Below are 14,078 nucleotides of genomic sequence, written 5' to 3' on the forward strand. Positions count from 1 at the left end.
TTGCAGATGAAAGTGGTGTTGAATGCTGACACCAGATTTGGTGTTTAATTTTAACAAGTTCAGACATAAAAGAGCTACTGATAACAACGACCACTTCTCGTGGAACTATTGAGTTCATTATAACTGAGCTTGACTGTACCATGTTTTTGAGCTCACTTAACCACTTTAACAGCTTCGCTGTAAAAAAGATGAATGCGCAAAAATTTCACAAAATCCGTGACATTATCCTGATGTCATCAGCGTTGAAGTTTGGATGCAAATTCAAAGAAAGAAGTTTGTTCATTTTCTCCACTCTTTCTCTAAAGAAATATGTAGTTTTAAATGAGCACCTACAAGTCTGAATTCATTTTGGTGCATTTCTCTGGTATCACTTTAAGGGATGTTAAGCATAGAGTGTCGCCTTGTGTGTCTTCTCTGTGTCCGTGTCAGTGCGCTGCTTCACCAGCAAGGTATGTTAAGCATGTCGTCCAGTTGTGAACTGCTTTTCTTCTTGCACAGCTATTTCATGAACAAATAAAGAGCCACAATGAAACATTCAGCAAGATCAAAATGCATCATGCGCGATCTAATAAAGAAACAAAGGAAAGCATCAGAAAAATCGGCAGGCCGTGAACGAGGGTGATCAGTAGAAATGAGTGCAAGGAATCCTCACATTATGCTGAGAATGAGTTCTTACCATTTTACTTTGTTGAAGCCAGGTTTTCCTTCCCAAGACTGGAGTTGACTGTGCTGGAGCGGTCGGGTCTACAACCTTTTGGTGACCAGATGATGACAACTCACCGCCTTCCCGATCTTTGTTAAATTTACGCTGACTGGCCTGGAGAGCCGCCAGGATATCACCGCCAGGATAGCCGAACTGCTGACGTATTGCGCTTCCACTTGCTGAATTGGATGCCGAAGCATCTAAAGGCATCGAATTTTTAGGCCTATCTGCTAGAATGCTTTTGACGGAGAACATCCTGAACTGGCTACTGCCACCTGTGGCAAAAGGAGTAGTAGCCGATTTCGAAACAGGTGTGACCTGCGACGTCAGGGATGCATTCACCTGTGATGCACAGCTTCTCGTCACTGGTACAGCTTGCACCTCACAGGTAACTCCTACAGCTCGAGGGACTTGGCACTCTGGTTGTGTAGAGCTATCACAAAAAGACCGCAATGTAGTCTGCACACTACAGTGTAGCATGTTGCTTCTAGAAGGTTGTTCAACTTGCACCGCACTGTCTCGCATAGATGGTGAAACCTGCACATCGCTATCTCTGAGATCACAATGCAAAAGGCACTGTTCTGTCTGTGTTGCACACTCTTGTACCAGTAATGTGGCCTGCACTTCACAATCTACAGCATTAGGAGCTGGTGTTTTTATGTCATCATCTGGTGGTAGCAACTCGCACTGCACAGCACAGTCTGTTGCTCCATTCCTGGTGAATTGCACATCCACTTGTGAAGCATAGTCCTCAACGTCTGGAATGGCTTGAACACCACAGCAAATGCCGCTTGGCATCACCATCACTGCCTGGGTTCCGAAATCTGCTCTGTAGTTGTCAGCCAAAGATGTGTTCACTTGCGATTCATGGTCCTTTGCATCCACAAAGGTTTGAACACCACAACTCTGTACAGAAGAAATTTTAACAGGAGACACCTGATCGCCAACACCAGTAAACACATATTCTGCCTCCTGCTTGGCCACCTCCATGGCACTGCATACCGTTGCACAAGGCTCAGTCTGAACGTGGCATTCAACAAGCTGTTCGAAGTAGAGGTGGCAAGAGACTGCTGCATCTGTAAGTTCCGGTCTTCCCAACTGTCCTTCAACTATATTGCAACACAAATCAGAGGGCTGGATTCCTGAAGGCTTCGTGAGAGTTCTTTTGTGGTAATTAACATCTAATGTAAAGTCATTTAGATGCACGGCAGCATTATTTCCAGACAGCTCAATCATTAGAGGCCTTGATGCTTCTCCCACATCCTCAGAGTCAGTCTGGCACATTGCATCTACTGTGGGCACTTGAACTTGCTGGAAGATGCCACTGTCTTCTGTCTTAATGGACAGTGTTTGTATGTGCCAAGGTGCCTGCAGGCACTGAATGTCGTCAGTTTGTGTGGCTTTGGCAGAGCACGAGGGCTTGGACACTTCTTGATCGACTCCTTGCCGAGTTTCTGATAGGCTAGCAGGTGTGTTATCGATGCAGGCAGCTGGGGAATGTTGGGATGACCATAGCACAGTTCTTGGTGTATGCAAACTTGACCCTTGTGTAGATTCCCCCTTCTGGCAACCCTCTGGGCTAGTGGTAGGTAGGCTGGCTTTTGAGCTGTCATGTTCAGCCAGGGCAGAACTGACAGCCAATGGGCTAAAGAAAGCACCACTCATACGACTTGCACAAGGCAGGTTTTTCCTGGAAGCCAATAGCGTCTGGACACAGCATTCATTCAGACGGGAGATTGGTGTGCTCTGTGCCCAATCTGTCTTTTCAGCTGAAATAAGCAGTGGGGATTTCTGTGTGGATTCAGATGGTAAGATTGGTGCTGCACTTTCTGTTTCACCTAGCTTGTCTGATGAAGCGGGCCGTCGAGATGTCTGCATGAATTCAGAAAAGCATGACAAGCATTAACAAGTACTTCAAGAGAAGAGGCAGTGGTCTAGAGGCAGTTCATGTCATCTGTTTTGACCCAGTCTTAATGAAGCAGTGACGGGATAGTTCGGAACCCTTCCTATGTACAACAGACAAAAGTATGAGACACCCTTTAGCTCGTATCACGGGAAAGGTCCATTAACATGAGAAATTTCTCTTTACAATAGGTTTAGGGGCCCAGATTGTGAGTGCAAGTACCATAGTTTTTCAGTTCAGATGTGTTCATTGAAAACAACTTTATTGAAGAGGCTTAATGGCTTTTTATCTGTCCACGGCAGACAAAAGCTCAAGAGCTATTAATTCAAGCAAGGGCCCTAACAGCACTACTTAAGGTTAACACAAACATTTTGATCATAGCATTGGCCATCTTGTCCAGCTCGCCCACAACATAGCTCATCTAATCTATCCAGTTTTCCTTTCTATGCAACATTACGTCTTGCCTCAGAATGCCGGGGAGAAAACGATTGTTCTTGTTGGTTCTTTTGTCACATGCGGCAGAGACAGCTATACTCAGCACATGTGTCCAATCAAAAGTAGTGGTCAAATGCCAGGGGTGCACAGTATTCAGCAGCTTTCATGGAAAGAATTAAGTGTCAGTGATTCACCGTTCTCAGAAAAGAGGTTTAATGTGCCAAAATCACTTTCCGATTATGAGGCACACCGTAATGGGGAACTCTGAATATTTCGACCACCTGGGGGTTCTTTAACGTGCACCTAAATTTAAGTACATGGGTGTTTTCGCATTTCGCCCCCATCGAAATGCGGCTGCAACGGCCATACTATATTCCCACATATTCACGCGACATATTCACGTCTCAGGAGGTGAAGCTGTTGCAAGACAAAATGCTCTGAATGTTGGTTTATATTTCTTTATCCCCCTGAGTTGTTACAAGCACAAAGAATCAAGAACATGCCCCAAGGAGGAAGTCTGACTAAATCGTTGGAACTTTGACCCCTTCAGACTGTCAGGATGCTTCTCATCCGTGCCTAACATTCAACAAAGACTGAGGTGGCATATGGCAACAATAGTGCACTTCAGCCTTGTAGTCAACAGTGGCAGCATCGCAGATGTAATTATGTATGTAACTGTTTAACTTTTGATGTGTAGAAACTTTTAAATTGTACCTTGTATATTGTCAGGTGTCCATATGTAAGCAATGCTGCCACAAAACTGCAATAACTACCTCTCATTAAACATTGCCAATACAGCAATTGCACCTAGAGCCCTCAATGAACAGGCACACGAGTGGGGCATGTACAGAAAAATGGCAAGAACAGACGCCATGTACTTACCGTGCACATTAAACGTTCCAGTCTAGTCATTTCTTCCAGCTCTTTGTATTCTTTTCTCACAATGCTGAGCTCATTCTCCAGGAATGCAATCCTGCAAATAGAAGGTTGGTCTAACATAACGTGGCTTTTGAAGCTTCAAACTGCAGCCCGAGACAAACTGTCGGGAGGTGGTGCTCATGGCAAGGAATTAGACAAAATTAGTCAGCACCAGATTAAACAAAATCCAGGCTAACACTGTAGTCATAATTAAATTTTGTTTAGAAATTGCCTTAAAATAGAGCCTCGTTGATACATTCCCGTTACGTATGATTTCCCGGCACTAACGTTTGAAAGTGAGAACACAAAAAAGGTTACCCAATAGAGCTGCGCTCACTTTTTACCATTTCTGAAGTTCCCGGAAATCTGATTTTTTGGCACCAACGTTCAATACTTTGCCAAACTGCCATCGTATGGCACTTTTTCCTGCCACTATGTCCCGTGTAAACAAGAAAATGCACAATGCACGCGCGACTGAGAACAGTATACAGCTGCCCACCATGGCAGCCTCACCGCAATACTTCCCAGCCCATCTCCCGTGAAAACGCCGGCACGCAGTCAATTTCTCATTTTGGTACCAGCAAATCTCTGAGGTCATTGCATGCGGCATTCAGAGCTGTCACCACCAATCCTATTGTGATAAGCATCTTCGCCTATCTGTTTCACAGTGCATGGTGCTTTTGGAAGTGTACTGCACGCCTTTAATACGCGATAACCGAAACACGCTGCCGTTCCCTGCTGCAGGAGGCATGATGTGAGCATCATGTTTTGCTTTGGTAGCATCCGGCATCGCCCACCAGCTCGATTTCATTTAGATTTTTCGTCGCCCTCTCAAAACACCACGCAATAGGAAAACAACAAAACGTGTCTTGGGCCACCAGAGCACCACCAGCGTGACGCACGTCACCATCTCGTGCCGCAACAATCTGTGCAACACCTCGCATTATGTAGATGTCAACAGTTCAGCCAATTTTTTTTTTGTTACTTCGGATTGTATGTTTTCCCGGTTAGCAAGTTTTTTTCTCGCTTCTTTTACTTTAAATGTATGCACGAGGTTGTACTACATACATAACAGTAGCAACAAGAAAAAGTTGCTCAGAAGCAATTAGAAAGAAAACCAGCTAATCAATCTTATGGAAGCTGTGCTTCTACAAATTTCACTCAACAACAAATTCACAGAACTAACAGAGGACAGAGCCCCTCAACGCAGCGAAGCTGGCATAACGACAGTAAAGATCAGAAGAACTATGACAGTATTGTGACAATAGATCTGTGACCAAATCTTTGCCGTGTACAAATAGGGTTCCTCTTCAAGAGCGTTCTTCAGGCAAAAAAACGACAATCTTAAATCGTAAATACAATGACGAGCCAAAAAAATTGGATGTCATTGTCATTATCAATGTGAACCATTGTCATTGTACCAGGATTGATCAACTGAAAGCTACTTGCAGGGTAAGTAAGTATTGTATTTAACTGCACTTTCTATACTATGCACATACATCCACGATTGTGATGCAGCATTTGTTCTTCAGAAGTCCCCAATGGTGTTCAGACACTCATTCCATTGTGTGAGCAATTAACGAGTGCCATCCACGTAAAATTAGGAAGGCTAGCTTTCGATTCAGTGATGGATGGCTGCCTTCACCTCAATATGTGAGTGAAACCTATCTTTTAAACGCTTTCTACAGAGGCCCAAAGATGTGGAAGTCATGAGGCGAAACATCAGGGCTGTAGAGCCAGTGACAAAGCATTTGCCAATAGAATTTTGGGAACAATTCCTGAACACCACAAGCAACTTGGGGAAGGGTATTATTATGCAGTACAATTACCCTAGAAGTCAATAAACCAGGCCTTGTTTTTGATGGATGCTGGAAGACGGGTCAAAGTCACACAGCAGCATTTAGCATTAAATGTTTCAGCTAGTTTCTTGAAGTCAATCATTATTGATCTACGGCAATAAACAAATGTGAAAAGCACGACTTTCCATTTAACTTTTGAGCACGGGATTGAGCAGTAATTCTATAGCATAGAGCTAAATTTTGCATTTGGTTCGAAATCGTGGTGCCAGGATTCATTTTGAACAACATTACCACTCTGTCGTAGCATGAAGGAAACACGCCACGCATTCCAACTTTTGTCCCTCTGTCAACATCACCGAAATCCATCATGTGGAAGCTTTGTTATATCCCAGATCCTTTACAGTCTTCTGTACAGTCTTATCACTCATGACAAATTGATTTGCTGATGTACTGAATATTTAAGGCATCTATTTGCACGAATAGCTTGGATCTTTGCACAAGTGTCCTCTGTTCAGGACAAGAATAATCACTTAACCAGGACGAGAATAATCACTTGTTCATCCACATTCTTCCCTAAGCATTTTTGCCTAATCCACCACTGTTGTTACCGAAACACACAAGTTGCCATACACTTGCTTTGTTTGACTAAACAGTTCAGCTGGATGACGCCCAACACTCCGGAGCTGTGTGACAGCACCATCACGTTTAGAGTTGCATATGTGGAACTCCGTTGTTATTCCCTCAAAGACAAAAAAATCACTGCCACATCATTTATGCTGTACAATGAACAAGGGCATCTGCCATGATATACAACTAAAACAGCACATTTGCTTCATCTCGTCATATTGGTATTACGGTCAACAAATTAGTCGCAGTTGACTCTGCCATATAAAGGAATTCATTACCATGATATACCAAGTGGCTTTACCATTCCCCACTGGGGTGTTTCTTTGCAAGTTTGTACTGTATGTCTCAGTGTTCTTGTTTCTTTCCTTTCTGGGTGTTCCATTTTCATTCCCATCCCCATGACAGGTTACCACGACACACCAACTCACTGAACGAGTTACCACACAGCTTCAACCACAGGAATTTGTTTTTCATTAAATTAAGCACTTGCATTAATCATGTAGTGTTAACTCTTCACGCATGTCAAGCATGTGCCTTGAGCAGTGAGATTAAAGCAAACGTTCTTTGACCACTGGGCTGATTCACGGTCAGAATACCGTTGCATATCTGCTTACTTTCCTTCTTGAGTTTTATTGCGATAGAAAATGTATGGACACTCCAGGCACATTTTGGCTGTTGCCATGATGTTTCGTATAAAGTCCAAGGGCGATAACACCATCGCCGAGTGGTGTATGCCGTACATGCTAGTGAAAGCACGCGATGGGAGCAAACAATCGTGGCTCAATCTGGCCGTGAATGGGGGGGCGGGGGGGGGGGCTTGGGCAGCAACTGCATATTTCACGACCAGATGCAAGGGGAACTCATGATCGCAGCTCAACCTTGTGCGTGGAATGGAGGAAGGTGGGAAGGCAGCATGGGAGTGCAACACGCCGGCTTATTGGGGAGTGAAATCTGAGAAGAATTAAGAAGGAAAGCGCATAAGGAGGAGAGTGCTACTGGTTTCCAAGATCAAGGGGAGTTACCGGTGATGCGTGGGTAAAGCTTATGTGCATGAAAGTTCAGTACTACGAGTCTGAATGCTCCGAAATTGCCTGGTGGTTTGAAATTTGAAGAACCATGAAATGTTTGGTGCCCCATCATTTTCATGAACTAGGTGCAAATGAGAAGCACTCGTAACCAGTACTATTATAGGCTACTTTCTCGTTTTCACACGAGTGCTACTACCTTAGTACAATCAACCAATTTCTTTCCATTCTCTAATGAGAAGCTCGTAGCAGTACTCACCTTTCAGCACACGCGGTGTTGCTGCAAGCCTGCAATACAAAAGTAACTAGGGTCATGAAACAGACTTATGCAATTCCCACCGAACTGTTCAGAACATACAAGCAAGTGTTCGTGCACTGTATACAGGCGTGCAAAATAAGATGCCTTCCTGGTTCATCTTTGAAAAGCATTTCTTAATTAGCCAACAGCACTGCTGTTACCATTTGTTCAGTGTGCAGTGCTTTTCCTAAGCAACATTCTGAATGCCAGACAATAGCAGCAGCTCTGCCAGTTGTGGTGAGAACGGATCACACTTCGCAAACAAGAGGGGTCTTACTTTCATGCCTCATCATGACGATCAAGCTTGCTTGATGAGTCATTACAGACAAACTTTGTAATAACAAGCTAATGAATATAATAAACAATAATTGCAATTCCCCTCAAAAGCCTCATCAGGAAAAACTCAAGGAAAAAGTTAAGAAGTCGGTTTCTTTCCATGCTTTTTGATGGAGATTTATCAATTAAACCTGCATCCTATCTGTCTACTTCAACGTCTAGGCTTACTCGACACCGTCATCCGAATTCACTAACACCTTATTTTACACAGACGGATGTATTCAAGTATTCCTGTTTTCCCCAAACTATAACAGACTGGAATAACTCGTTGTTGCCTGTGTCAATTGAATGATGCATTGTACTACTGTTGTGTCTTACCACCCTGCTTGAACCTGAACTAGGTCTGCAGTATGAAAAAAATAAACAAACAAACAAACAAACAAATAAATAAATAAATAAATAAATAAAAGATTTAAAATCTCATAAATATAGAAAAAGATTGACATAAATGGATGTACAAGTGATGAATGGGCACTTTTCTAGCTTAATCGAAAGCATCTAACTGCAGTATATGATTGCGTACCATTGGGTCAGAGTACTTTGTGGTACAGAAATCAATCACAAAGGTTAGAAGAAATGTTTCAATTCCCATGCAGGAGGTTTGTTCATATATGAATGTCGCTTATTTGAACTGGTAAAAATCTTTGTCCTTACTGTTTACCTCGGTGAAAAGAGAAGAAAGTTCACTGGTTGTCAAAACGAAAAGTACGTACACTCAGAGAGCCCAGCGTGTTGTCCGTTGAGTGAAGAACAGCTGACCTTCGAATCCTCTCTTCTCTCTGAAGTTGCTTTTCAAAGTCATCATAGGAAATGGCTACAAAACAGAAGCAGCCATTTTTGTAAAAAAAGATAAAGTGAACTTTCTTAAATTCGAACAACAAAATAAGCCCTAAGTGCACAAAAAAATCACTTTCTGTGGTAATGTGCACACTTTTTGCATAAATTGAAATCCCAGCAATTCAAAAACTCATTCCAATTGATGAACAATTTGAATTGTGCAGTACATCCAAGTAACGTCGCACGCATTTAAACAGGAAAAAAAGCTATGAATTCAAACTTCCAAAATGCAATAGTTACTTTCAAACAAAATTTCTCGCTCCCAAGGACTTCTTTTCGGACAAATCCAAGTAAAACAGAAAGGTCCAATGTATAGCTAGCCACCGTAACATAGCATACCACAGAAATCGAGAGTTTCTGCCTAATGCAATACATGATACTTTACCATGATACAGGACATAGGCGAGTACTTGGGGAATAATAATAATAATATTTGGGGTTTTACGTGCCAAAACCACTTTTTGATTATGAGGCACGCCGTAGTGGAGGACTCCGGAAATTTTGACCACCTGGGGTTCTTTAACGTGCACCTAAATCTAAGCACACGGGTGTTTTCGCATTTCGCCCCCATCGAAATGCGGCCGCCGTGGCCGGGATTCGATCCCGTGACCTCGTGCTCAGCAGCCCAACACCATAGCCACGAGTACTTGGGGAAAAACACGGTACAAATATAAGAAGTGTCTGTACAACAATGTGAACTTATTGCACCAGCTATTTTCAAAAGTGGCTGAAAAGGTCAAAATATAGGTGCTTAATCACGGTTACACTCACTCCCGTGAAAGCAGAACGAAGGGCGGCTTACACAATTTGCAAGGTTGGCTATCGACATCGCTCTCACTTTTCAGCATTGCTGGAGGAGGGACTCTTTCCTTTTTAGAGGCTACCCAGATCGAAAAATTCCGCTTACTAAATATCCACATGTTTTTGGAAGTAACCGTTGCAAATGTAAAAACTAGCGAGGGTGAGCTTTGGGCTGCACCATAAAAAAATAGGCCCTTAAACATCGGTTGTCAGTTCCTTTAATAAAGCAGTGAGGAATTAGGCTTTTACAGATGTCCACAATGACAAAAAATAAACAGCGCTAAATGCTATGGTGCCACCTATTAGGTATGAATCAAAATACTTTTACTGCTCACAGGCATCCTGAGCAGCGTCGAAACAGTTGTTGACAGAATGTAGCCAATACTTCATCTCTAGCACAAGATAACACTAAGTGATTAACTGACCTTACCCTTTATTTCTTGATCTCATGGCTTAAAAGCAGGCAGCGAGAGAAAATTCACATCAATACAAGCAGTCTAGATGCTGAAATGCTATGTAATCATGTGCGATGACTGGCGGTAGCTGCCACTACTACCACGATTACTACACAGTATACAGCTGCACACTAATGTGCTTATATTTCTCCGTGTTCCCAACTAAAAATAGCCGCAGTCACTCGGTGATCTACAACTCCTTAGACAGTGCTTCCAAAAATGCATGGTAAAATCTACAACACACCTCGATGATATGCTATTGCATGATGTAGCATACATGTCATAAAGCACTATATTTAGAGGGCTGTTTTAGGACTGGACTCAACTTCGTCCAAATAATCTTTTGGCCCCCTTGCAGTTCGAATTCACAATGTTCCACCGTATTCAGTAGGATTTCCGACCCCAAAGGTCCACCCACCAGTGCTATTACAGACACCTTGTTGCCCTGATTAATTACGTGCAGCTATAGATCTATAACAAGCACCAAAAGAATAATATATTCTTTTTTTGCATTCTGCCCCATTGCCATGCAGCCACCACAGCCATAAATCTAAACTGTGAATGTGTGCTACATGTATACAGCTGCATTGTCAATACTTGCTATCACAAAGAGCTGTTGCTGTTTTGCTGCAAGGACTGGTACTTCACCACTAGGAGTTCCCAAAGGTTGTGCAAATGCCTTACTTAAAGGCCAACTGCAACGAAATTCTGGACTGCATAAAAAGCCCAATTTTAGATAATTTAGACCTACAGTAGCCTCTGTGGAAAATGTGAAGCTTGAAACGAGAGTGGGCACTTCACAAAATGCTCGCAAAAATCTGTTTTTCATACTGAAACTGAAAAAAAATGCCGCCATCCCCAGTCACCGGAAATGATGCACTTTGAAGACTAGAAACCAGAGACCAGCTCGTCTGCTTCCGTATACCGTTCCTGTGTATCAGTGAATAGTATACGGAACTACAACTATATGGTATATAACTCTGCGTCTGCTTGCCAAAGAGTTAGTATACTTTGCTAGCTGCTTCATGCGCTGTGCTGACGCTCATCCACATCCGCGATGTCCTCTTAATGCGAACTATTCTCCCAGTCAAGCCGGCTTTCGTCATCTGGTTGTCTACGTTCGACAAGAAGAGCCGTGATGCGTTCTGCATCCGCTCGAAGAAGAGTGCATGGGGGTGGCCAAGCTAAAGGTGCGGATGTACAGTAAAACCTCGTTATAACGAAGTTGAAGGGAGGGTCGTAATTACTTCATAATCATTAGTTCGTTATAGCCACTATCCATTTCTATCCACAATTAGCAAGCAAGAGAGGATGTACTCACCACCAAATCTCACAGCAGCCTGCCACGCGAAAAAGAAAATGGCCGTCGCATGGAAAAAAAAAAGACAGCACGGAATTGCTACTTTATTCACGCCAAATGGCTCATCACTGATCTATAAACAGCACACTAGCTGGCAGCTCAGTTCGCAGAAAAAAGTCCTTGATAGATTTTTGCTGCGTCTTCTTGAGACAAATGATCGCTTTTTCAGCTGCAGGCGGTATTTCGAGTCCGTCCTCGCTGTCATCGTGAGCCCCAAAGAAGCGGCACAGCAGGCCTGCAGCATCCAGCGCTTGTGCGGGGGTCGGTACATCGGGTTTGCCAATATTAGGCTCCGGGTTGTCGTTGACGCACTCGTCACTGTCGTCATTAGCCACACCTGTCACCACACGAACAATTTTCGCCTCCGTTAGCTTTTCCGTCATCGCTGCATCAGCATCGGCACTGACGTACGTGCAGAAGGTGTGGCAGTCAGGCACAACGCCGGCGTCAAGGAGAGCGTCCCACTACGCTAGGGCTTGGTCATCTGCGACACCCTCATTGGCAGCAGCAACGAGATCTTTGCTGTAACAACTGCTGCTAGACGCCAAATGAGGCATGCCGGAAGCAATTGGCGATCGTGCTTGCCGGTACAGCCATCTAAGCAGCCTGTAGCATCTCGATCGCCATGTGCAAGTCGATCGTGGACTCGTGCTCACATTGAGCAGAATCCAGTCGATCACACGCTTGCGGTAGCCCAACTGCAGTGCAGTTTGGCGGAAAGAAGCATAGCTCGATGTTTTTGAGCATAGCGGCAGTGTATTGGGCCGCGCAGTTGTCCAGTATGAGGCATATCTTTCGGTTCAGCTTGCCCAGCAGCTCATCCCACTCCTGCAGCCATTATGTGAAAATTTCTCTCATCATCCAAGCCTTATGGTTGGGCACATAGCTCACTTGGAGCTTTCGTTTGCCTGTGAAGCATTGTGGTGACACACTTTTGCCAACCACAAGGGCCGGAACCTTTGCCGACCCATCCATGTTGGCACAAAGCAAGACGGCTATGTGGACCTTGCTCTGCTATACAGACTGCCCTGGCAGGGTTCACCTTTGAGGGCCAAGGTTTTTTGCGGCAGCATCTGGTTGAACAAGGCTGTTTCATCCCCGGTGAACAAATCCTTGGCACTGTATTTTTCTAGCAGCCGTTCAATGTTTGTTTCCACCTGCACCTCTGCAGCTTCGCGGTCGACAGACTGTGCTTCCCTGCTGAGAGCCCTGCCGATGATGCGATCCTTGAAACGCTGCAGTCAGCCGACGCTCGCCACAAGATTGTCGTGCCCCATGATGCACGCGAAGTCCCTCACTTTGCACTGCAACAGTGCCCCACTCACAGGAGTGCTGCTTGCTCTTGCGTCCAAAAACCACTTGATGACCGCCTGCTCAACAGCTTCGTAAGTGGGGGCTTGCAGCTTTTTTCTGTCACCTTTTATGCCACATGCGACAGCACTGGTGACATCTTCTTGCTGCTCAAAATCGTCAACAGCGTGCTCAACGCTGTGCCGAAACCTTCCGCCACTTTCTTTTTTCTTCATGCCAGACTCGACTGCTTTCAGCAAAGCCAACTTCTGCTCAATTGATATTGTTTTGCACTTCCATTACCCGTCGTCCATCTCCTTTCTGGCGGCGGGAACTCGCCCGAACGAAACGATAGAAACACTGGTATCGTTGACGCGCACGGAGGCAACGACAAGCAACAAAACCGCAGTCGGCACCGCCCCACGCATGCAGCGGAACAGCGGGTGGGTTCACCAGTTACACAGGAAAGGAGAGTCCATGAGACGCACATGGGAAACGTGAACGTTGCGTGCCATAAGACAGTGACCTGACGGGTACCGGAATGGTCAGTAAGTGCTCGTTGTGGAAAAAAAAATTGCAGATGATTACATTACTTTCTAATGCGAAATTTGAGCACAGCTCTTCAGCTGTTTCTGCTTTTCTATATACTGAGGCAAATAATTCGAGCAAGACATGTATGTACTGTTACAACTTATTTTTCTTCACTTCTTCAAGAAACATTCCCCTCCCAGTCCTTGATTGTCATGAAGGTAGCTTTGTGGTCGGAGAAATCGATGGGTATATGCTAGACTTGCTGCACCAATGCCTGGTTCGGCATAGCGCATCTCTGGATTCTGGCAGCGACGGCGCTAGGCCTCTGCTCGGGCAGCTTCTTTAGCAGCAGTGGCAGACGGACCTCCACTGGTTGCCTCGCTCATGGCTCAGAAAGAACTGGCTAAGAATAAACTACTTATATAGGCAGCCGGATTATATCATAATATAAACTGCCTGTGAGCCTTGGACAATCCGTCTGGTACGGAACATTTCGCACCAGCCGCCACCACCACCGCCAGATCAGCCACCACGGAGTCGGTGCTCTGATTGCCGCTGCACATGGGTGGCATTGGAGAAAGAGCAAAGAGAGCAAGGCTTGTGCTGTGCACGAGAGATGGCGCCAGGAGCGCGCGCGGCGGGAGCAGTGCACTGGCCCTGGCTACGGAGCTGGTTATGGTGAGGCACGACGGCGCCATGAAACGTGGGAACAGCCGCCAAAGAGCTGCACTCTAAAAAAAGGTTCGTTATATACCCACTG

General features: G+C 44.7%; 1 protein-coding gene across 1 annotated transcript in view; it reads right to left on the reverse strand.

The window, feature by feature from the left end:
* The window catches only part of LOC135897277 (uncharacterized), a 119,135-nt gene that overhangs the window by 21,443 nt on the left and 83,614 nt on the right, over nt 1–14,078 (reverse strand). Inside the window, exons 14-17 of the mRNA XM_065425878.2 lie at nt 8,758–8,858; nt 7,670–7,698; nt 3,924–4,014; nt 677–2,575 (exon numbers count right to left, since the gene is read on the reverse strand). Of these exons, the coding sequence (XP_065281950.1) occupies nt 677–2,575; nt 3,924–4,014; nt 7,670–7,698; nt 8,758–8,858 (2,120 nt within the window). The remainder of the gene's footprint in view (nt 1–676; nt 2,576–3,923; nt 4,015–7,669; nt 7,699–8,757; nt 8,859–14,078) is intronic.

Source organism: Dermacentor albipictus, chromosome 1 (assembly GCF_038994185.2).
Source record: "Dermacentor albipictus isolate Rhodes 1998 colony chromosome 1, USDA_Dalb.pri_finalv2, whole genome shotgun sequence".
Lineage (NCBI taxonomy): Eukaryota > Metazoa > Arthropoda > Arachnida > Ixodida > Ixodidae > Dermacentor > Dermacentor albipictus.